Consider the following 25718-nt stretch of genomic DNA (forward strand, 5'->3'; position numbering starts at 1 on the left):
ACAAATTTGGATTTCAAAGAAGCTCAGTGCCCCCTTAGCATTGATTTCTCCTTTTCACCTCCCTTCTACCTGCCCTTGGTAACCACTAATAAACTTTCGTGTCTATGCACTTGTCTATTCTAGATACCACATACAAGTTGAATCATATAATATTTATCCTTTCGTGACTGACTTATCTCACTAAGCCTAATGCTTTCAAAATTTATCCTTTAATTCTTAAAATAAAATCAGAATATAAAACTATAAATGTAATTTAGATATTTTCCTAATCTACAATCCTTATGTATTAGTGTAACTAATCCACATGGATGATTTTATGTAATCAGTGGTCTTTGGCAGAAAGTCTAATGATTAGGTCCTCACTTGCTCTAATGGAAAGAGGCCTCCACTGAAATCAAAGGACTTGGGCCACAGCATTTTTTCCTTCTGCTGACTTTCATTAGACAAATCATTTTACCTTCCTGAGTTTCAGTTTTTTCATATGTAAAATAAGGTGGTTGAATAATGCTCTTGGTGGTTCTAGAAATCTATGATTTAGGGTCAGATTGTGATGTCACAACCCCCTAGCATTTTGTCTAACTGCTGTAAGTCACTCAGCTCCCCATTACAGTTGAAATGGAATAGATTAAACTCTAGGAGAGTAATCAGTTAGTCAATTAGGACTCATTCTTCCACTTCTCTCACATGGCAAGGGAGCCATGTTTTTACTCAGCTAAATACTGGGCAATGACTAACGCAGGATTATAATTGGTATACTAACCTGCGCTGAACTCTTGTCGAGTTTTTGGACTAAATTATCCCAACGCTGTGCAAAGTCTTCCAGCCATGTTTCCATCTTTTGGGCCACTGATTTATTTTTCAGGGTTGAAAGAAGATCTTGGCTGAGCGAGGAGAGTTTGTCCATGGTTTGCTTTTTCTTTTCTAGATCTGCTTTTAGACCCTATTAAAACAAGGAAGATCACAACATAAGTCTGGTTTACATTTCATAAAGCGTAGCTCAGTTGGTTTTTGCATGTATTTTCTCATTTGTACCGATAAGATTGTAATCATGTCTGTGAAGGATAAAAACTACATAAAAATGTAAGTAGAAAATTACAATTCTAATAACCTTCTCACGAACCTTGAAAAGAGAAAATGTCAGATGTAGAATAAAGACCTAAAATGATGTATCTGTAATTTATACAGTGAAACCAATTTCCACTGAGTAGATTCCAACTCATGGTGACTCCATGTGTGTCAGAGTAGAACTGTGCTTCATAGGATTTTCAATGGCTGATTTTTCAGAAGTAGATCACCAGGTCTTTCTTCTGAGGTGTCTCTGGGTGGACTCCATCCTCCAACCTTTCAGTTTGCAGCCGAACAGTTTAACCATTTGCACTACCCAAGGACTCCTATATATATCTATATCTGTATCAAGTAGAGATACTTAAGCGCCACCTCTAAGTATTTCAAAAATTGACAAATGAAAATGTAGTGTGGCTTCAAAAGTCAAAACATAGATCAACATATTGAAGTTACTTTTTTAACAGTTACAGGTGTTCAAAAGTAGAATGCAAGGGTCATGGACATCAGTGAATTTCCTTTTCATTCCTAAGAAAATGCAAGGGAAGACTGACTTCCCCGGGCCAGGAGTTCTAAAGAGAAGATGCCTTGAGAAGATGAGACTGGCTAAAGTGCCTTGCCATTCTGAAATTTGGGAATTATTCAGATAGAACTGTGATACTATTTATTTCCACAATTATAACATTCCATGCATTATTTGAAGATAAAAACCCTGTTATGCACTTTACTGATTTTTAAGTTTTTGTAGCATTCGTTATTCAAGTAACATTTGGCTATTTGAGTAATTATCTTCTAAAGCCAATTTTCACACTTATTAAGTAATATAACTAAATTATTGAGTACAGTGTAAATCCTTGGGAATTAGGTTGCATATTTTCTAAGTACCCATGTGTTTTATGAAGTAATTTTTACATCATTTATATTTCCAAAATTCCAGTAAGTTATGGAGGGTACACACACCCTTTAGTTGATGGGGAATGAATAAATAAAGCAGCATGTGTGAAATTAGTACATCAAGACAGCTGATCCTTTCAATGTATCCATTAAGGCCACTCTGCACTTTGGGAAATTCAATGTCCAGGTCCCACATTCTAGTCCCTGGGTTAACTTATAAACAAAGAATAAGAGGTGGGAAAAAAGAGAAAATTGTCTTACAGCCCCTTTACAGTGTTCTTGTTGGGACAGTGGCATGTGTAATGAACATAATCTAAACTGTGATACTTGTGTTTCCAGCATGTAATCATTACATACAACAGAGAAATGTTCATGAAACAGATGCACCCATGGCTCATGAACAGAAGCATCACTGACAAAGAAATAATTGCACTCCCCTGAAAAGGACACTTTATGTAGCTATGTTGACATGTCATTTTGACATGACACCTGCATTGATAGCTCTGAATTGTAGAATGTTATGCTGTCTCCTTCCATTAGCTCTGTCCTTTATTCAGAATCTGCTTCACCTGGTGTACTTTATATTCAGTCTTATTTCATGCCATTTTTAAGAGGAGGGGCAAGTTTTGAAGTCCATTTCTAGTTTCTTCCCTCAGTAAGAAATTAATTTTTGTTTTCATTCTGCTTTCCTCCTTTTGAAAGAAGGTAATAAATTAAAATATGAATGCACATATATAAGTCTAACTCATATCAAAATAGAACTCTCAGTATTGGAGATCAGTAGTGGATATGGATATATTGATTATTTTTAAATTCACATTTTAGATTTCCATTAAATTTAAGTGCATACTTGGACTAGTAGGAAAACAACAGTTTATGCTACCTACCTAGAACTGAAAGCCGAAACTGAATTTCAGGTATGACAACTGAACTAGCTCTTTGTGGTCAGCATATAATCTTACCATTACTTTACAGGGTCTCATTTTCTTTTTTCTCTTTATTAACTTTTTGCATGAATATATGTTACTGTAAGCTACCTAAAGTTCTTTTTGGAAAAGGCATAATATAAATAAAGACATACCTTTAAATATAAAAAAGATGTAAGTATAATCCTCTTTGGTTTGCTTGCTCAGAGATTAAGGAACTATTTTAAATTAACATAGGCTAAAAGATGTACCCGTTATTTAAGCTAAATGTGAAATGATTTGGAAAAATTTCACAACAAAATTCTGAAAGCTATGTTTGGAGAATTGGATTTTGATGGAAATCTATATACATCCTCCTGCTATCTAAACAGGTTTCTTTAGATGACCTTTCAACAAATTTGATACCCAAAAAGATTTAGTGGCAAATGAAGTTAATATTTAAAATATATAAAACTAATATTACTGTATTAATATTAAACCAAGTGAAGAAACATTTGGACAGAATTACAAAAGTAAATTTGTAAGTTTCTATTAAGAAAATATGATCATAAAAAAAACCATCCTCAATGTAAAATAAAAACAGCATTAATATAAGGAAGCTGTGTAATTATTAAATCATAATATGTTCTCATGTAAATTTATATGGTAAAAATGCTATGCTAACGAAGATCTCTATCTAGCAAATTTCAGACATGCATTTTTTTAAATGGTGATCACATCTTAGTTGTTCAGCCTCAATTTCTTTCCTCTTTGCTCTAACACTCGCTCACGCTCTCTCCCGCTCTCTTTCTCTCTCCATAATCTCCCAGTTCCCAAAGTTCTCCCTCCCAACAAGAAGAAGGGAAAAGACAGGAAATCCATGGTGATGCCAGATACTTTGGGTCATGGTAATTAATTACCTTCTACAGTCAATTCTTAAATGTCACCCCTCTTAAGCTTGGATCTTATGTGTGCATATGAAATAACTGTGGTTTAATTGTTATAAATAATAAGAGTATTTAAAAAGTTCTGAGTGCCAGAGGCCCACAGAGCTCTAGAAAACTCAGGAGGCAAAGGACAGCTCCAGAAACAAGTATAAAGCAAAGGACAGTTAAATTTTATATAAAACCCAATCTCATCAAATCGATTTCGATTCATAGCAACCCTATAGGACAGAGTAGAACTGCCCCATACGGTTTCCAAGGAGCGTCTGGTGGATTCTAACTGCCAGCCTTTTGGTTAGCAGCCATAGCTCTTAACCACTGTGCCACCAGGGCTCCAATAAATTTTATATAGATACTTATTATTTTAATTATAGTTATTATCATCATCATCATCATCATTAGATAAAAGCCAGGCACATGGACATAGTTCCATGTTAGACACTAAGCCACAGTTAATAACTCTGACTAAACCAAGTAGTAGAACTAGGAAGAGATAGACAAACTTCTCAAGCAGACAAGGAGACAGAATAGACAAATTGTACCTCGTCAATGATAGGAGCTGATTAGAAGTGAAAGAAGAATGTAGACTTCCAAAACCAGGAAACCAAGATCCTATTCTCCTTGGTAATATGTCTCAGAGACTAATGCGAAGACAATTTCTCTTTCACTGGAAAAATTGAATTCTGTATCTATTCAATCTATCTGTAGTTATTTATCTATGTGTAAGCAGTACTCCACTGCATTCTAACCACCTGTTCTTGTACTTAGGTAGATTAATCCATTGTGGGGGTTCTCACACTTGAGTGAGCATCAGAATCACCTGGAAAGCTTGCTAAAATGCATATAGCAGGGCCCCACCTCCAGAGTTTCTCTGAGTAGGCCTGGGATGGGGCCTAAGAATTTTGATTTCTAACAAATACACAAGTCTAGGGACCATGCTTTGAGAATCACTGACTCTATTTGGATAAATTCTTTTTGGGTGATCCTAGGATTTCAGGGCCAGGCAGCAAAGCCTGGGAAAAAGGCAATGTTAGCAGGGACTTGTTGGTCTCTCAAAAGCTGGGTTCCTATCACTTGTTCCCACAGCCCCTTGAGAGTACCAGCAATTCCACAGTACTCTTGTAGAAAACCACACTCTCCTGGATCACCATGCTTCCTGGAGTTGTCCATTCTTGGCAAATATCAACAGTAAACACACCAGCAGCACACTTCCCCAGGGTCAGATTTCTTTTCTACCTGGGGCCTCCAATGATGGTTTATATGATTCTACAAGTCTTAGAATTCACCTCATAAGGGCACAGTTTCTTTTCTCCCTTAAATGTTATTCTTTACATCAAATTAAAAAATCAGTTTTGACTATTAAAAAAAAAAAAGACTTACGTGTGATACATAAAACCACAGATCTAGAGTAGATAAAATACCAGAGCCTCCACCTCACTTCCATCTTCAATGAAAAGTAGGAGAAAATTCCATGGGTTATTAGAGGTGTTATTTCAAAACAAATTACACTGATTGTAAATAAAAGAGAGTTTTAGAACACTGTATCTATACCTACGTATGTAGTAATAAGAACTGGTGACAGATGGTACCTGTTTTAGGTCTCAGATTGTGACATATTTTCATGAACATTAAATTCTTATTCACTGCCTGAGTCAGCAGGGGAATTTTACCTCAAATTCTAGACCAGCTGTCAGATTTTGTTAACTGGCTTAAACAATCAAATGGTAAGACTTATACAAAACATATCTCCACTTTGTTCACAAGTAAGGTGACATAATTTGAATTTTAATCATATTGGAAAATTATTCAGACTTTGCTAAGAGAGCATTTTCATGGCCCTGAGACTACCAAAGTCTTTTACACCCAAAAATATCAACATAGTGGCACATGATTGTTAGAAATGACAGTTCTCAATTGCAGTTATTTATTTTAAGGAATCAAATGATATAAGGAATTTTAAAATAATTTAAAAGGACAGGATTTGAGTAAGGGTGTCTTCATGATCATTTCACCTCTTCTAACATCATATGATTATCTTATATATTTTATTGCTACACCTCAATTTCCTCTTCTGAAACAACCTAGATAACTGTTCGCAAGAAACTTTAAGCATGTAATTGGACTGAGAATAAACTAGACTATTTACAATAACCCTTCTAGCTTTAACATATTTGGATTTTGTCACTCTGTTGCTTCCTAAAAACAACCTTCTTCATTGGTAAGTCCAATCAAGAATATACATAGGAAATAACACTAGCTTTTGAAATTAGGAATTTCTTATCACTCAAAATAAGTTTGTACTACTCTAGCGTATGGTATTTTCCAAAGATGACTGTTAAAATATCTACTGTACCAGATGTTCTTCTATAATTTGACTTTGGTGCTTCTCCATCAAGAGGTGAAGTCTAATACCCTAAGTTTAGTTCCCTTCGCCTTGAGCCTGGCTGGTTTGTGACTATTTCAATCAATAAAATATGGCAATAAGGGATGATATATGATGTTTGAGGCCAAGTTAAAAAAAGTGGTTCACCTTCTACCTTGTTCACTGGAACATACAAGCTTAGAAACTTTATTCTCCATGAAAGAATTCTGACTACTTTGCGGCTGCCATACTGTGAAAAAGCCATGCCATGTGGAAAGCGTAGACAAGGTCTTTTGGTTAATAGTCCTAGATTTTAAGTTATCCTAACACAGATGCCAAACAGTGTGAGGGAACGAGTGCCCTTAGATGATGCCAGCCCCCACTATCTAGACTTTCCAGTTGAGAGTCCAGACATCCCCAAGCCATCATCTCTGTGCCCCTTCCAAATTCCTGACCCACAAAATTGATAAGCATAATAAAACTATCATTGTAAGCTATAAATTTTGGGGAACAATGTTAAATAGTAATAGTAACTAGAAGAACAAGAAGAACAACTAAGACTTGCCTTTTCAAATTTCTACCCTTTGCATATTCCCTAGGCCCTCTTCCTTATGAAGATGGTCTTTTCTTGACAGGGTCTGTCGAGTAATTATTTATTGAATGTTTCATTTGTCACAATCACCATCCAAAATACTGAAAACATGATAGTAAGTAAAGAGGCTACACTCAAGAAGTGTACATTCTAATAAATATAATACAGACATTTTAAACTTAACATATGCAGATCTTAAATAATTATCATTCTTTTTAAATGAGCAATTCCTCTTCTATTCTTCTATCAGAGTTAATAACCCTACTAGGTACCAAGTCCTCCAACTGGGAAAACCGGAAAGCATTCTCAACTTTATTCTCTTATCATGTTTTATTCATGTCATCTCAACATTTTTCATATCTGTCTTCCCCTCTTCATATTTAGTGCTACTGCCTTAATTCAGGTCTTCTAACATGTGGGGATATGTGCCATTAAAATATGGATGTATAAAGGCCTCTATGCTGCACAACATGTTGAGACTTGTCACGACTTGTTTTTCCAAACCCGTTACTGATTGGCTTGTTTACCTGAATTCCTCCTCCCTTGCCCGAAACTTATTGTTATTCACCCAAAGCCCATTGTTCTGTTATTTGCTTCACTGTTTGCTGTATTGACTATAAAATAAACTCCTGGGACTGAAGCCGAGGTTCGACTCCTCAGAGTGACGCTCCTGGCCCCACTTCTCTGTAAGAGTTGTGGCACTGGTTACTGTCTCTGCCGCCCCGACAACCGTCGCTGCTGCGACACTAACAGGATTCCTTACTACCAAAAGTCTCACTACCAAGGGGCAATTCCAGAAATGACTCCCCATCGACCACAGAACAAAATTACAAATATATCACTGATATTTTTGCACTCAGGTTTTCATATGCCTATATAGATTATTTTCTGAAATCTGTCTTCAGTCATCACATCACTCAAAAAAGCATATTCTTTCATCAATTATTATTTATCAATAAGAAGCTAGCTCATATTATAAAGACAAGTAATTCATAAGTGAATCAATTTTAAATAAAAAGGCCCAAGAAGGTTAGTAACTATGGAGCAAAAAAAAGTATGATACAAATGAATATTTGGTAAAATGGTACATAATTAAAATAACTGGGGCAATTTAAGATAAGCCTTAAAGAAATGGTTTAATTATTATGATATATAAAATGCATAATATAAATGCAGATATGAATCAATTCATTTTGGTAAAACTATGAAATATTATTTACAATAGACTTGTTTTATAATTAACATCAAGTTAAAGTTTAATAGAATTTATCTATCAAAAAATTAATGAAATATTAATTATGGAATATTTCATCTGAAGAATAAAGCTCCTAATATTTAAACTGGCCTCTACTTTACTAAAAAAATAATAAAATTCACAGAGGAAGACAAGCTTTAGAGATATCTTTTTTTAATCATGTAATATCCAACTCAAAACAAAATGTCTTGATGAAGTCTTCTGTAAAGTCCTTTTACCCCCACAGTTCTCTCATTTTTGAAAACACATGAGGCACTTATAATCAATGCCATTTTTTTTCGCTTTAATGTTTTCCTTGTTTTCCAAACTAAGGTATAAGCCCCTTGTAAGTGAGGATAATCATCTCTTATTCTTCTCTAAAGGAGCTCTGATGGCACAGTGGTTAAGCGCTCGGCTGCTAACCAAAAGGTCTACGGTTTGAACCCATCAGCCCCTCCATGGGAGAAAGATGTGGCAGTCTGCTTCCATAAAGATTACAGCTTTGGAAACCCTATTGGACAGTTCTTCTCTGTCCTGTAGGGTCATTATGAGTTGGAATCGACTTGATGGCAATGCTTTTTTTTTATTTTTATTTTGTTCTTCTCATATTACTCAGATAATCTGCTATACTTTATTAGTTTCGAACTATATGTTTAGAACTTTCTAGAACATTCAAAAACACTTTTTACTGTTACATTTTTATTCTACCTGAAGTCTTATTCCTGGCATGCTGTATTTTTTTCAAGACTACAATTCAACAAAGTTAAAAATCTACCTGTACCTTTCCTCATTATAATTAAGGAAAATAAAAATATAACACATTTGAATATACTATGATCTAAGCAAAAACAATGAACATTTGGTTTAAGATTTAAGAGGACAGAAAAGACCAAATAATGGTTCTAATATACACTTTTAGGGTTTTAAAAGACTATTAAAAGGTAAGAAATACATACAGCCAGTTTTTGAAGACTTGATATCTTTTCATTTTGATCCTTAAAGCCAGTTGTGGGAATCCTGTTCACTGCATCTTCTTTTTCTGAAAGCCATGCACCAAAAAGGCACTGGAAAAAAAAAACAAAGAATCCCAAAGAAGAAAAAATATACATTAAAAGTAGATCATCATATGTTCTTTGTTAAGAGTACCAATTTAACCTATCTCCATGTCTTTCATTGCTACAAGTTCCCCCATGTGACTCACCTGTTCTTCTGTAAAACTTTGCCATTTTAGAAGGATGTCTTGTAAAAGAACCCAGCGGTCTTCTGTCCATCTACAGATGTTTGCCCATCGATCTCCCAGTACCTGAAAATCACCACAAAATCAGGAAACAATTAATAGTTAACTGAATTTCATTAAATATGGCATGAATGGTTGTAAAAGCCTCTGATTTTAAGTCCCCTGCATATTCTAGGAGTTGTAAAGGACACCCTTTCTGCTTCTGCTTCTAATTATTGTGCCTTTCTATTGTCTTTAGGAGATGTTGCTCACTCTTTCACCTCATACTGAAAAGCAAAGACACTTACAAGCAATTTGAAGCCATAGCTATACCAATATTTGATGTCTCCATAGCAAATGTAAGCTAGCAAAGACATAAATATAGATTTAGAAAGGATTTGCAATGATAACATGTAAAATGTGTGTCTTCCTTAGGTCTGAAAACATACTCCAAATAATAAAATCTGACTACTAAACAGAGCACTCAAAAGACTCTTTTTTGAAGCAATTCTGTATAATTAGAATAGCTTAACGTCCTGATTATGGAAGAAAATTCTCAGTGATTAAATTATATCCATATGTATACTTAAAAAATTATCTGAATTATTATTACAAAAACATTGAAATGTTCTACACTTCTAAACTACTCTAGTGAGTAAATTAGAATATTCCGAGTAACAACTGCCATACCTTTAGCACGTTGCTCATGTCAAAGTGTGCACACTATTTTAATATGTAACATAAATCAACTATTAATGACTTTTGGATAGAACAAATGTATGTTGTGATGATTTCTGTGCAAAGAGAGTGTCTTAAGACCAGATAAAAAAGCAAATATGCCAATTACTTCAATACTGTGATGATGCATTTATAGCCTAAAATTTAAAATTTTTATGACCTTTACATATAAATAAGAAAATTGTTTTCCCATAGCTATTGTATCGTTATAATATACCAAAATATGGACATGTTTTATTTTGCATAGAGTTAGAGCTAAAAAATAAGTTTGTAAGTCATATTTTTGACAAATATATTCATATCTAAGATAAATCTTATGATAATTTCTATCTTACATGATGCTACAAGTTTGGAACATTCCACCTACCAAAAAAACCAAACCAAACCCATTGCTGTGCAGTCAATTTCAACTCACAGCAACCCTATAAGACAGAGTAGAACTGCCCCCTTGGGTTTCCAAGGCTGTGCATATTTATGGGAGTAGACTGTCACATTTTTCTCCCACGGAGCAGCTGGTGGGTTCGAACTGCTGACCTTTCAGTTAGCAGCCGAGCACTTAACCACTGTGCCACCAGGGCTCCTTCAGTCCACCTAGAAGATATTAATATATGATTTGAATAATGCAAATGTAATTAGTATCATGAAAAGAATCCGCTTATTCCTAGATGGCTGAGGTTCACATAATTTTTTTAATTGTTTAACTTAACATCTCTTCAAAAGGGAATCCTGTGCGTGAATAAGCATACACCAATAAATATTTTACTATAGTATTAAAATGATAGTGCACTCATATACAGCTCAGCCACAAGTGAGTTTTCAGGTTTTCTGCAGAAATGTCAATAAAAATGCCACTGCTTTCAGCATAACGAAACTTATTTTTCTTATTTTTTTTTATCGTTTCTTTCTTAATTCCTTTTGAATTACGTTAGTTTACAACAGAAGCCATAGCCCTGAAATAGTGATGCTAGTCAACCATGGCAAATGTGTTAACTTAAATCAATGAATCAACAATTTTAACCATTTAATTATTGCAACTGAGTATATGAGTTTTTTTCTAAAACATACCAGAAGTTCTTTGAGTGATCTCCCTGATGACCATGTCAATTTACATCAGGTAGCATGGCATGTAACACATCCTTTGTGGATTAGTTGTGGGAAAATGATCTTCGAAAAGAAAATTTTATCCCTTAACCATAAACTACACCATCTGTCTGATTTGATGATGCAGAGATAAAAGGTCAAAATATGGAATGTTTATTGCAGCCCATCAACCCCAGTGGAGGTGGAAGTCAAAGGGGGAAAGGATAAACTCAAACTGTGCCATCATCTTCATAAATGAAAGAAAATGAACTGAGACTTCAAAATAGGTATGACAGCTTCTCTAGTGCAGCCAGGTGTACACAGATAACATCCACTGAAAGAGCATCTTTGGCTTCTAATATGGGAAAATTAAAATGGATTCAGTTTAGTAGGCCATCCTATGAAACTAATCCAAATAGAGACCCCATATTCAAGATTGCTAAAAATGATTGAATTGATAGAAATTATAAAAATATATTGATGTGACACATTTTATACTGGAATTTGTTTCATTATATGAATGACTTTACAAAAATAATAACGAAATACTATTTTAGGTACATGGTCAATCTATTTAAGACAGCTATTTTAAGAATGTTAGTAAAAGTGTCCTTTGCATTCAAATAATGATTATGGATAATTTTTGACAATTCATTGAAGCAGATTTGCAATTCAGCCAATATTTAGTTAATGATAGTTTCCACTTCATTCATTCATCAATCATGACTTTTATTTAAACAACAAATATTAATTGAACATCTATTCTGTGCCAAATATGAAAAGAATAAAGACATATTTAAGAGAGGTGGAATCCATGGCAATATGAAATATCTCAAAAAACTAATGTTGTTAAAAGTAAATACGTATTTATTACAGTGGAAAAAAATTACATTTCAATTATTAGAAGTAAGATTTTTAAAATTGTTCCCCCCAAAACAGATTTTAAATCATCTGTTGTAGCTTAACTTCCCACATACAAGTACAGAATCACTTTGAGATTTTCCATTTTATGGGAAATTTATAAAAGTATGTAGACCTAAACAATTCGGATTCAAGTCCTAGGTCAGTCAATTGCTTAGGTTACAAACATTTGTTTGTCCTTTCAAATATGCAAACATACTTCACATAATTTCGTGTAATATTTCTGTAAATTCTTTGAGGAATTTGTATTATTATTTTACCCCAGTTTGATTAAATGACATCCAGGAAATTGATGGCTGAATCATTCAATCTTTCTCAAAGAAAATAATAATACCAACCCCTTAAAGAATTGTTACAAATATCAAATAAGATTATATTTTGGAAAAGCGGTTTTTAATTTGAAAAAAAAATGTTATATAACTATTGCTTGTTAATTAAATTTGGCTTGATCATTGCTTTTATATCAAATCTTCTAAAAACCTCCAAGGGTCATCTATTTTACTCTACTCACTCTAGAGAGGCATTTATTAAATCTTCACAAATAGATGTTTAGCCTTCAAGTATACGCTTTTTCAAAGATTTCCAACACAAGAGTGCATACATGTCCTTTAGTAACACATTCCACAGCTTAAATCTATCTTACACTCCGAAAACTCTCAATGAATTGAATTTAAGTCCCTTCTGTTACAACGTGGGCATAGGCAGGGGTGGATTAACTAGTAAGCAAGGAACAGGAGGGCTTGCGGTAAGCAAGGTACACACAGGCTTAATTGCATTTACTTAACTGTAGTGAACAATTTTACATGGGTTTCACCACAAGTAAGCCCATGTGTACCTTCCTTATTTGGGTAATCTCTCCCTGGATAGTGCTTTCACTGATCTCAGTGAAATTAGACAAGTGAATTAGAAATTGTTTGCTCATATGCCATACACATCTGCCCACAGATAGATTTCTGCAATACCATATGCGCAAATATAAATCAATATAGAGTCCTCAAAAATATGATTTATTCATTTGTTGCTTATAAACATTGGCCTTAATTAGAAGTATGAAGGATAGAGATAAGCAATTGAAAGATTATTAATCAGCTCTAGAATCACTCAAAGATGCTAGGTCCTATCCATTGCCTGAAAGGGTGTAACTAAATTGTTATGCAGGTGTAAAGAATTTGATCTAATAGGACTGACAGTAAGCTAAATAATTTTTTGTCAGAGTCTTTGTATTAGGATTGGAAATCTCTAGAGGAAAAATCTATCTTCACTCAGTGTTTCTCTGAGTTCTCATTTAAGTAGATGAATCCACTGAGCTTTTAGAAATAATGCATATTTTTGCAGAGCTAGGTAAACATACACATATACGCAAAACCAATGAATTATAACATCTCATGAAGTGATAAGAAGAAATTAATTTTTATTTATATCCTCATTTTGTCTCAGCAGCGAGAGAAGCTAAAGGTCAGTTCACTTACTCTAACACATTTTCATGGGCTAAATCACACTCCATTATCATCCATGCTCACAATCTCAATGGGGAGGACTTTTCCCTCCCATTTAATTCATATCTTATATTGTTCTATGTGCCAAGGACATTTCTCATCTTAGTTCCTTTGTTTATTTGAGTTGGTATTTCTAAGCAAAAAGGAAAAATGGTTAGCAAGAGAACATTTGGATAAAGACAACTGAGGAAAATTTGACAAGCCTAGGAGGCAAAACTTAAGGACATTCACCCTTGAATTTATTTAAGCCACTGATAGAATGTGTGAGAGCTAAACTGGGCCCATCAGGATTAGCATTGAGAGATAAGGTGTTCTCCAGGAATATGTCCACTAAAAAAGAAACAAGTACGTGCCATGAACCACACAATGCAGCCTCAACTGGGCTTTATAAGAGGAAGGCAGAAGGAGTTCATCTCATTTTATTGCCATCTAAGACCCTACAGAGCCCTGGTAGCACAGTGGTTAAGAGCTCGGCTGCTAACCAAAGGTCAGCAGTTCAAATCCATCAACTGCTCCTTGGAAACCCTATGGCGCAGCTCTACTCTGTCCTATAAGGTTGCTGAGTTGGAATTGACTCAGTGGCAACAGGTTTCTTTTCATTTTTGGGGGGTAGTACACACCTCCAATTAAATGAATTTTACATGTAATGAGCCTTCTGAAAACTAACTTATTTCTTGATTTTTCTTTCTTTCTTTAAAAATAACGACGATTTTGCACGTTGTTACAAACTGTTAAACCAAGACAGAATACTATAAAATGGTATGCTTGATATCTTCATGGTCTAACACATGGTCCAGGGTGGAAAATTTGAAATATTTTGATGTATTAGGAAACACATATTGGCAGTTTCTCTGAAAACATCGTTCTTATTTCTGTTTACCACCACTCGTTTGTCAGTTTGTCATACTGTGATGACTTGTATGTTGCTTTGATGTTGGAAGATATGCCACAAGTATTTCAATTACCAGCAGGGTCACTGATGGTGTAGAGGTTTTAGTGGATCTTCCAGACTGAAACAGACTGGGAATAAAAGCAAGACAGTCTACTTTCAGAAATTAGCTGATAAAAACCCTACGAATCACAGAATATTGTCTGAGACTTGACTCACTTACTTTAGAGATGACATCAGGAGGAACAGATTGCTGGAGCAGGACATCATGTTTGGTAAAGGGTAGGGCCAGTGAAAGTGAGGGAAACCCTCAACGAGATGGATTAATACAGTAGCCACAACAATGGACTTAAACATACCAACAACCATGAAGATGCCACAAGGCCAGGCAACATTTTGCTCGGTTCATATGGTGTCTCCATGAGTCAAAGCCAACCCTACAGCAACTAACAACAACTTCTATTTAAACAATCCTGTATTTATCTCCTGACTGAAGTCCAGGAATTCATGACTGTCACATCTAAAGGCATAGTTTACAGATGAGGAAACTGTCACTCAGATGGGTTAAGTAACTCATCTAAGGCCACAGAGGCCTGAGTATTCAGGATTTGACATCTGATCTGCCTGGCTATACATCCATGTTCTTCGCCATTCACTCATTAGGGCAGTCAACATAAAACATATGCCTTCTAATTTGTGCTAAATAACCTACAGCAAGATGTAGAGATACATTTTATTTTAGCAGAAGTTTACGTTTGACTAGATTTAACTACACATTCTATCTAACTTGCTTGACAAGGATTTAAAGTCATCTATTCTAATTTGATCTAAAAACACTTTTGCCATTATAACTGCATATTTGTTTAAATCATATTAAAAACATCAGATGAATCTTTAGATTTCCATATCAGTGATGAGTGTTCTTTGCAAGGATTTCTTTTAAAATGGTATATACAGCAGTCCCCCCTTATCTGTGGGGGATATGTTCCATGACCCCCGTGGATGCTTGAAACCATGGATAGTTGTTGTTAGGTATGCCAAGCATGAAGTCCTTCTCCAAGGACTGGTCCCTTCTGATAACATGTCCAAAGGACCTGAGACGAAGTCTCACTATCCTAGCTTCTAAGGAGCACTCTGGCTGTACATCTTCCAAGACAGACTTGTTCGTTCTTCTGGCAGTGCATGGTATATTCAACATTCTTCACCTCGGATGGTACCAAACCCTATATATACTATGTTTTCTCCTATACATACATACCTATGATAAAGTTTAATTTATAAATTATGCACAGAGGTAATAAAACAGAACAATTATAACAATATACTGTAATAAAAGTTATGTGAATGTGATCCCCAGGCAGGATGGGGTAGGACTGCGGGAGATTTCATCACACTACTAATTTAACATTTTTGGACTGCAGTTGACCCCAATTAACTGAAACTGTGGAAATTGAAACCACGGATAACGGGAGACTACTGTATGAATGTCTGATTTGTTAAGAGGAAGTCTGCATTGGTGATTACATTGAAAACATAGTGAGATTTTGACTTGGCAAAGTATGTTTTTTCTATGCCCTATTTCAGTCAGATTTATATATTATTTATTTTTATGAGTTTATAAAGTCCTAATGGATAAATCTGGAAGGGTCTTCTTGCTGCTGCTATTATTTGCAGGCTATTACTTAATGTTCTGTTGCAGCTTAATAAACTCTGTTCTCTCCAGCTCCCACCAGTCTATTCAATTGGGATACCAGAAAATAAAGAGCAAGAGTCTTAAGGAGCACCATAGCATGAAAATGTTCTTTCCTGCGTTCATCACATTCCCAGGCATTCCTTGGTAGCTTGAGGTTTTTTTACTCTTCCTTATTGTTTGATGCCTCAGAGCCTCTGAACATCTTGAAGTGGGAACCTTATCCTTGGGCTTAACGTCTTGTGGAATAATATATGTATTGTGCATATTACATGAATGGTTCAAAGCTGAATACTATCACTGTAGTTATCAGTATGGGTTTTCTCCTAGTAATTGTTTCAGAGTCTTCTTTTGTCAGACATTCTGCTTCATTGAACACCTGCCTACCAGTCATTTATGTTAACAATAGAGCACTTCATGGTGAATTGGAAGACCTATAAGAGGTAAAGTTAGCATGTGAAGTCGTGCTCTCTCCACCTCGAATTCTAGATTTTCAATACTTACAATGGGCATCTCTAAATCTACTAACATGCTACATAACCCTGGACTTCAAGTATAGATTGCCTGAATTTTTGCCCCAGCACTACTGTTCTCCATCTTGGTAACATCTATAGGCAAAATGCATAATCTTACTATGCTTTTGTTTTCCAGCTGTTGCTGTTGTTGTTGGGTGCCGTTGAGTCGGTTCCGACTCTTAGTGACACTATGTACAACAGAATGAAACACTGCCTGGTCCTCTGTCATCCTCACAATCGTTGTTATGCTTGAGCCTATTGTTGCAGCCACTGTGTCAATCCATCTTGTTGAGAGTCTTCCTCTCTTTTGCTGACCCTCTAATTTACCAAGCATGATATCCGTCTCCAGGGACTGGTCCCTCCTGATAACATGTCCAAGGTACGTGAGACGAAGTCTTCCCATCCTTGCTTCTAAGGAGCATTCTGGCTGTACTTCTCCAGCTAGTGAAATGGAAATAATCATACCTGCCCTCACACCCTCTCACCTAGGACATTTTTAAGTTTAGATAGTTCAACAAATAGAAAATGCTCTGAAAATTGTGATGAATTATTGAGATGCTTGTAATTCGTAAGGATTGATGGAATATCAGCCTTTGTTCAATTCCAGATATGATCAACCTATAGCATGTCGTTTTTGTTGTTGTGTGCTGTCAAGTCGATTTTCAACTCATAGCGACCCCATATGACAGAACAGAATTGCCACATGGAGTTTCTTAGGTTGTAATCTTTACAGGAGCAGATTGCCAGGTCTTTTTCCCTCAGAGCTGCTGGGTGGGTTTGAACCATCAACCTTTCAGTTAGCAGCTGAATGCTTAATCTTTATGCCACGACTACATTAATACAAAACATAATGAGTCATTTCATCATGACGCTAAATTTACAAGGTTTCCTTGTTTTACCTATAATCTATTAAGTGTTATGTTTTATACAGAAGTTGAAAATTTTTCATTTCTACATTTTTAAAGCAGGACCATGATACCGTATCTGTATATTTATAAGCAAATGAATGAAAAATAGATACATTTCTATGCTTCTTTCTGGCTCTTGACATTGGAGTTTTCCATATATAAGAAATCACAAATTCTAATGTCTGTATATAATATAAATGTCTAAGACGATTTAGGTGTAAAGGATGGGGAGTAATGAGGATTGTGATAAATAGAGAGCCCATGTTGAAGAGTGTGGAGTTGCTTGTTCCTACTGAGGTTACTATGCAGGAAAATAGGCCCAGGGTCATCAGATCACCTGCATTTTCAAGAGAAGCTAGAAATCCAGAGTTTTATATCATATTTCCTTAATGTGAAATATTGATAATTAATAGACATTGTTAAAAATCATGAGAACAAAAAGAATTTTATATGAATATAACTTTAGATGCAACAGACCAATTTTTAGAAAGACATATTCAAACTGCCACAAAAAAGGAAAATCTGAATCATCCTATCTTTACTGTTGTTTGTTAGTTGCCGTTGAGTCGATTCTGACTGATGGTGACCCCATGTGTGCAGAGTAGAACTGTTCCATAGGGTATACAAGGCTGTGAACTTTCAGATGCAGATCACAGGGTCTGTCTTCCGAGGCACCTCTGGGTGGGTTCAAATCACCAGTCTTTCAGCTAGTAGTCAAGCACTTAACTGTCTGAGGCACCCTAGCTACCTTATATTTATTAGAAATATTGAATTTTCAATTTAATACCTTCCGATAAATAAAATTTGAGACACAAATGGCAAGTTTCCAATGATTTTAAGAAGCCAGAAAAATCAGGAACTAAAACCAAGCCAATCTATATTATGCACATAAAAGCAAAAACCCTAAAATAAATTCTAGCAAAGAAAACCTAGCTATATATTAAAACATTATACAACTCATCTCATGCAGGGTCTCATGACGTTTATTCCTACTATTTAAGAATATAAATCTGCACATCTACTTTAGAAATGAGCAAATTATATTTCAAACTACCCATGAACCATCCAGAGGTGCCTTAGAGGAAAAGCCTGGCAACCTGCTTCCGAAAGTTCACAGCCTTGAAAACCCTATGGAGTGTAGTTCTACTCTGCACACGTAGAGTTGCTATGAATAAGGATTGAGTTCAACAGCAACGGTTAACTTTGCGGGAAAAAAAAAAAAAAAACCCAGTTGCCCTCAAGTTGATTCTTACTCATAGCAACCCTATAAACTCTTTGGAAATGTCTATAAAGCTAATTATACATATGCCTAATGATCCATAAAGCTAATCTTAGATATATGCCTAATACAAAATCATATATATGTTCATAAAAAGACATGTACAATTATGTTCATGTACAATTATGTTCATAGCAGCATTATTTGTAATAATTAAAAGATAGAAACTACCCAAATTCTCTGACCAGTAGAATGGATAATTAAATTTTGGTATATTTGTACAACAGAATACTGTTCAACAATGAAAATTAGTGAATGAAAGCTAAATGCAACATGGATGAATCTCAAAAATATAATATTGAGTAAAGAAAACAAGTTAAAAAACTATATATACTATGTGATTTCATTAACACAAAGTTCAATATTCACTAAAACTAAGCTATTATAAGTTGGGATAGAGTTTACCTTTAAAAGAGGTGGGCCTTCTGAGTTGCTGATAATGTACTATCTTTTTATCTGGGTGTGTATATCATGGGTGCGTTACCTTTGTGAAAAGTCTTCAAGCTATAATTAAGATTTGCGTACTTGTATGTGTTCTTCAAAAAAAAAAAATCAAAACATCACATTGTGTCATAGGGAAAAGTTTAGGATTTTTTTCACAGACCAGAAATGCCATATTCCTCTTTGAGATCATATTGGAACTAAAATTTATGGGAACAACACATTATTATTCCAACACACTTGTAATGATTTCTTCAATAATTATGTGTGGCAGGTTTTATTATCATTATTATCTTTGACTTCATTTTACAAATTGAGCATGAGAGAGTTTAAGAAGTTACCCAAAACTGCTCAACAATAATAAGTCAAAAAGCCAAGGTTGAGGCCAGATGCAGTAATGTAGAAATTGTGTTCTAGCAAATATACCTAACACCCTATTGATTAAATGAGTTACCATAGGGCATACATCCAGGGAAATCTTTGAAATTTATTGTGTATTTTCCACTTACAGAACATCTTTATTTGGAGGATAAATTTTCATTGGAAATATGTGAAATGTATTTAGATATTATGAAACTTCACAATTGAAAAAGTAGATTCATATACCCAATGTGTTCTGAACAAATTTAAAACTTTTCTAATAACTGAATTGGGTTCTAGTTTTATATTAAAATTAAAATTAAATGAAATTTAAAATTCAGTTCATCAAATGCACTAGCCACATGTCAATTCCTTAACAAAGCCACACATGACCAGTGGTTTCCCTATAAGAGAGTGTTGTTCTAGAAATGAAAAAGAAAATATATAAATCTTTATTGCAATAGTGTTACAATAAATGCATATATTATGCATTTGCATGTATGCATTAAATCTACATATAAAATTATATAATTCTTTTTGATAGGTTTTCTAATCCCCCTTTTAGTGATGAGCAAACCCAAACTGAGAAAAATTTCATAATTTTCTCAAGGTCACATAGTAATTTTCTCGTATGAAATTGAGAGATTAGGAGAAAGCCCAGGCTGAGTCTTGCACAGATCTGGGTGTCATTCCCAGCTCTGCCAATGCAAGCTGCATGAACTTGGATTTAACTTCATTATGCATTGGTTTTCTCATTTGTGAAATAGGGACAGTACTACATACAAGGTATATAAAATTACTGGAAAATAATAAGCACACAAAAAGTGCTAATAATTATAATTATTGCTTCATGGACAACCATTCTTGACATTTGGCTTAGTGAAATTATTTCTATCACATTTAAAGGTGTCCTTTATCATTAAGTTTGTTTTTTATTCACCAAAGATAAAAATAAGAGAGAACTATCCCAGTATTTTCCTCTACATAAATAATTTCTTTTTTTTCTTCATTGTATAGGGTTTGACATTCCATAGACTTTTTTCCTTCCCAAATTATATAAACACTTTTCCTTACATATCCCATGTTCAAACCGTGGTAAGACTGAATTGTACATATAGAAATTGTTGAATTGGTTTATGTTTTGCTGTGTATATTCTCGACAACAACAAAAAATAAAATAATTTAAAAAAAGAATAGGGGATATTATAGTCATTCTGGAAAATTACCTTTTAGTAGACTATTTCCTTCCAAACAATAGATAATTCACTGTTCATTTAATTTACTATTTTCAGATTAGCTGAGATACGACATATTTCTTTCATAATCAGTACCACAACTCCATGTTTCATTTGTTAAAATAATATGTAACAAAAGCAATAATGATAACAATGTTCAAAAAGATATTTTAATTAATTATCTGGCCCTCTTATCTTCTACTTGCTCCAGATTTATTTAGCCACTTTGGAATATTATAATTGTTGGTGGAAATAATTGGTAGAATGTAGTGCTCAACTTCTTCCTTATAGTTTGCCATTGCTCCCAGACTGTTTTTTCAAAGTCACTTTGAGAATCATACTGTTAGGAAGCAATCCTTTGGACAAGACTGGTGGCCATATCTTCCTCATCCCTCCCCCTGCTAGCATCTTTGGCCTTCAGGAACAAACTACTGCACCCCCTGCCCACAGAAGCCTAATGGCTTGTCTAAATGTCAGCAGGGTTAAAGAGATACAGTCCTGGGCTTGGTGCCAAGGTGTTTGACTCCCTCCCTCCCAGGGTAGTCAGGCTGGAAAATTACATGTGCTTTGTGTAGTGGTTCATGTAGACCCTATTCTCATGACCCTTGGGGTATAAAAATGGCCTACAGGGGGACCTTGTGGTCTCTCAGCTATGGTACTAGGTAGAAGCACATGTAGAAAAGTGTTCAGTCCACCTAATTTAGCCTATTTAGTCAGGGGAGAGTGATACAAGATAGGCCCCCATTTGAGTCCCTCACCTGTGATGCCAGGTGGAGGGCATGCACGGAAGAGCTCTCTCTCTCCACCAGGACAATTTCCAGCAGCCGGGGTGGGGGGTGGGGGTTCAGTGTGTCATGTGACTGTTCCTTTAAGTCCCCTCATCTATGGTGCATAGAGGGGCGTGTGTAGATGTTTAGCATCTCTGCCCAGACAGCTTTGAGCCAGGGTGGACCTCTCGTCTGTTGTATGCTGTCTGCTTCTTTTGTGAGTGCCGAAAGCTACTTTCCATCTGCTCTGATACGAAGGACATGATATTCATGGAGGAATCACATTTAGTGATCGATGCTCTATTTCTAATGGCCTCCTTGCTATTTATGAATCTGGGACCACTTGTGAGTACAATATAGTTTTGGTGTGTTGTATCTCTTGTACCTTTCAATTAGAATTTCTCTGCAGAAAGAGGAAGATAATCTTGGAAAGCATTTCTTTTTATTTTCTTGCACTCCACCATTACACAATTTAGTATAAAAGGGAACTTTGGAAATAATCAAGTTTAATCTCCCACTCAGAATGGAATGTCTTCTAAAACATACGCAAAGATATGAGATTTCTGTTTGTGCTAAATATTACCAATGAAGAATAGCCCATCACTTCCCACAACTCCTATAACAATGTAAGAACGCACTAGAATGTCTGCGTGCTTACTATTCCAGGAACTTTTCTAAGTGTTTCACATTCTCAACATTTTATTCCTTACTGCAGCCCTATAAGGTAGGTTCTATTATTATCTTTGTAATAAATATGGGCAAACTGAAGCACAGAATGGTTAAGTAACTTGTCCAAAGTTACACTGCGGGTAAGGGACAAAGAAGGGAGAGTCTATACTCTTAATTGTCTTGCAATAAAAGGCTTTCCCTTTTGTTAAAAAATTCTTTCTTGGTATCATATCCAACCACCTGGCAATAGATCCATCCAGCTAACCTATCAGCATTAATGATCATTTACATCTGCCACTGTACGTTCAAGGATGAGTAAGAATCTGATATCTTGTAAATTAGATTCTTGTGAAAGAAGAAAGCAAGTAAGTACTAATTGCAATAGAGTATGATGGGTAGGTATTAAAACACAGAATAGTTAAGGTCCAGAGAGGGCACAAAAAAGGGAGTGGTCATCACTACCTAGAATTGACAGCTTTGTGGAGGAAGATCTAAACTGAGTCTTTTACATGTAATACTAATTTTCAAAGTAGATTTTATGAGGCAGAGTATTCTAAGTAACAGGAGTAGCATGTGCAAAGACACAGTGACATACAGAGAATTAGAAATAGCTCATATAAATAAAATAAAGGTTAAGGCACGTGAGGGGACTGATAGGACACAGGTTTAGAGATACAGGTAAGGGTCAGGTAATAAAATATCTTCTATGTTAAATGGAAAATCACTAGATATTTTAAGCAGAGGAGAAACTGTATTAAATAGATTTTGGAAAGCCCGACTTGACTCCAATGTGGAGAATGGGCTGGAGGGGGCTAGGAATGGAGGCAAAAACATCCAGGGGCAGATGAGATGAGATTTACCTGAAAAAATTATGACAGGAATAAAAATGAAATAATGACTACAAGAGACAGACAAGAAATACTATGACCAATTACATGCAGAATGCTTCTAAGGGAAAGCAAAGGGATGAGTCTGGGATAACTACAGGTTTCTGGATTAGGAGTCCTCATGAACAATGGTGCAATAACCAAAACGGGGAATCAATGAAAAAGAACGTGTAGAGAGAGGTAGGTGAATAATGAGATAAGTTTCATCTTGTTGAATTTTAGGTGAATTTAGGACTTTAAGGTGAATATATTCATAAGAAAATGTGATAGAAGGCAATGGGCTCAGGAACGAGATCCGGGCAGAAGACATCCAGAATTATCAATTTCTGCCTATTTTTCGAAATGAGTCTGAATTGTCTCTACAGCAATGGGTTTGGGTTTGGTTTTGCCTATTTTTGACAGCACAGTTCTCTGAAGTAACACAGAGCAAATGACTTCCTTTTTCAACAAGACATAATTGTTCACATGTTGCTTATCTCTATTTAGGATTTTCTTAAGAGTAAATAACTCCCGGTTCTATAAACCGTCTTCACAGGACATCTTCACCCTTGAAAAATCCAGCTAAAATACAGTGCCAATCTTGGGCTTAAAATATTTAACATATTTAAAGTAGAACATAATTCTTGAAATCTATACTGCTATACAAGATTGCATTAATTTATGAAAAAACTAAATCGTCCTGCTTATGATTTAATATAAACCTGTGCCCAAGTAAGATATTTTTTCTCTTATCTCTATCTTCCTTCTGTCTATATTATTTTATATGTGTAAATCACATATGCATGTGTAAATATTTTATATCTACAAACCTTATATGTATAAATCTTATATCTCTGTAAAATGCATATACATATAGACATACGCATGCATTTACATGTATGGATGAGAAGTCAGAACTTTCTTATCCCAAACTTTCCCAATTGATTTAAAGAGATTGTACCTTTTTTTTAAAGCAGCAAAATGTCAAACAGTAAACATGTCTTATCTGATATAAAACATTAAAAATGAGCTTGTGTACGACACTTTAACTTCATAGGATATTGTTATAAATCTTCTAAAAGTCATGTGGGAGAGGAAACCCTCCATTAAAAACTCCTATAGGGGAGAGCTTTTCTCAGTGCCACAGCTAATTACCAGATGCCTTCTTTCTCCAGTTTTTTCTGACACTGTAGGTTAAGGAAGCTGAAGTATTTTCAGTGCAATACTCTAGCACATCAATCACATAGTGTTGTTGTTACGTGTCGTCAGGTCGATTCCAACTCATAGCGACCCTATAGGACAGAGTAGAACTGCCCCATAGGGCTTCCAAGGAGCAGCTGGTGCATTTGAACTGCTGACCTTTTGGTTAGCAGCCAAGCTCTTAACCACTGCGCTACCAGGGCTCCAGTCACACACTAGGAAGGAATATATTAAAACACAGACATTCTCCACCAACTCATACAGGGATAGGAGAGTTCACCTTGTCTATAAATGTATCACAGGAAGTTTGGCTAATAGGGAAATCAAAATACTTTATATTCATTCTGATCAATCAACTTAATAAATCCACCAAATATTTATCTTAATAACACCAAATAATATTTGCACTAATTGTTTAATGTCATTTGATATAAAGCTAGGTTTTATGTCTTGATTTTAGTGACTATATTTTAGCTCTTAGAGATGTTTCTAATCTTCAAAAATATTCCTTTCTTCAGTTTGATGGTTAATTTTATATGTCAACTTGGCTAGGCTATGGTGCCCAGTAGTCTGGTCAAACACTAGACTAGATGTTGCCATGAAATATTTACATGTGATTAGCATTTAGATCAGTTTGATTTTTGTAAAGCAGATTGCCCTCCATAATATGGGTGGGCCTCATCTTATCAGTTGAAGGCCTTAAGAGCAAAACCACAGGTACCAATGGGAGGATTCAGTTTCCAGACTATAACATTCTGCCAATATTCCTCTGGCTCCCCTCCCCCTCACCTATTATACTAACTTGTGACACAAGACTGCAGAAATCTCCAATCTGTCAACTGACCAACAGATTTTGTTGTAGTTTAGGTGAAAGTTTACAGTTCAAGTTAGTTTCTCATACAAAAATTTATACACACATTGTTATGTGACCCTAGTTGCTCTCCCTATACTGTGACAGCGCACTCCTCCTTTCCACCTCAGATTTCCTGTGTCCATTCAACCAGCTCCTGACCTTCTCTGCCTTCTCATCTCACCTCCGGACAGGAGGTGCCCATTTAGTCTCATGTATCTACTTGAGCTGAGAAGCACTCTCTTCACGGGTACATTTTATGTCCCATCGTCCAGCCTAATCTTTGACTGAAGAGTTAGCCTCGGGAATGGTTTAGTTCAGGGCTAACAAAGAGTCTGGGGGCCATGTCTTCTGAGGTCCCTCTAGTCTCATAATCAAACCATTAAGCCTGGTCTTTTTACTAGAATTTGAGTTCTGCACCCCACTTTTCTCCTGCTCCATCAGGGACTCTCTGTTGTAATGACCAACAGATTTTTGACATGCCATATACCACAATCGTGTGAGCCACTTCCTCAAAATCAATCTCTCTCTCTCTATATATATATGTATTCTCCAGGGTCTATGGCATTAGAGACTTTTCATACATCTAGTTGGACTCTCAGGTT

General features: G+C 35.4%; 1 protein-coding gene across 1 annotated transcript in view; it reads right to left on the reverse strand.

The window, feature by feature from the left end:
- DMD (dystrophin) overlaps positions 1 to 25718 on the reverse strand; it is a 2372918-nt gene that overhangs the window by 1569402 nt on the left and 777798 nt on the right. Inside the window, exons 14-16 of the mRNA XM_004386236.2 lie at positions 9195 to 9296; positions 8950 to 9057; positions 761 to 940 (exon numbers count right to left, since the gene is read on the reverse strand). Coding sequence (XP_004386293.1) covers positions 761 to 940; positions 8950 to 9057; positions 9195 to 9296 — 390 coding nt within the window. The remainder of the gene's footprint in view (positions 1 to 760; positions 941 to 8949; positions 9058 to 9194; positions 9297 to 25718) is intronic.

This window comes from Trichechus manatus, unplaced genomic scaffold, assembly GCF_000243295.1.
Source record: "Trichechus manatus latirostris isolate Lorelei unplaced genomic scaffold, TriManLat1.0 scaffold00159, whole genome shotgun sequence".
NCBI classification, from domain to species: Eukaryota; Metazoa; Chordata; class Mammalia; order Sirenia; family Trichechidae; genus Trichechus; species Trichechus manatus.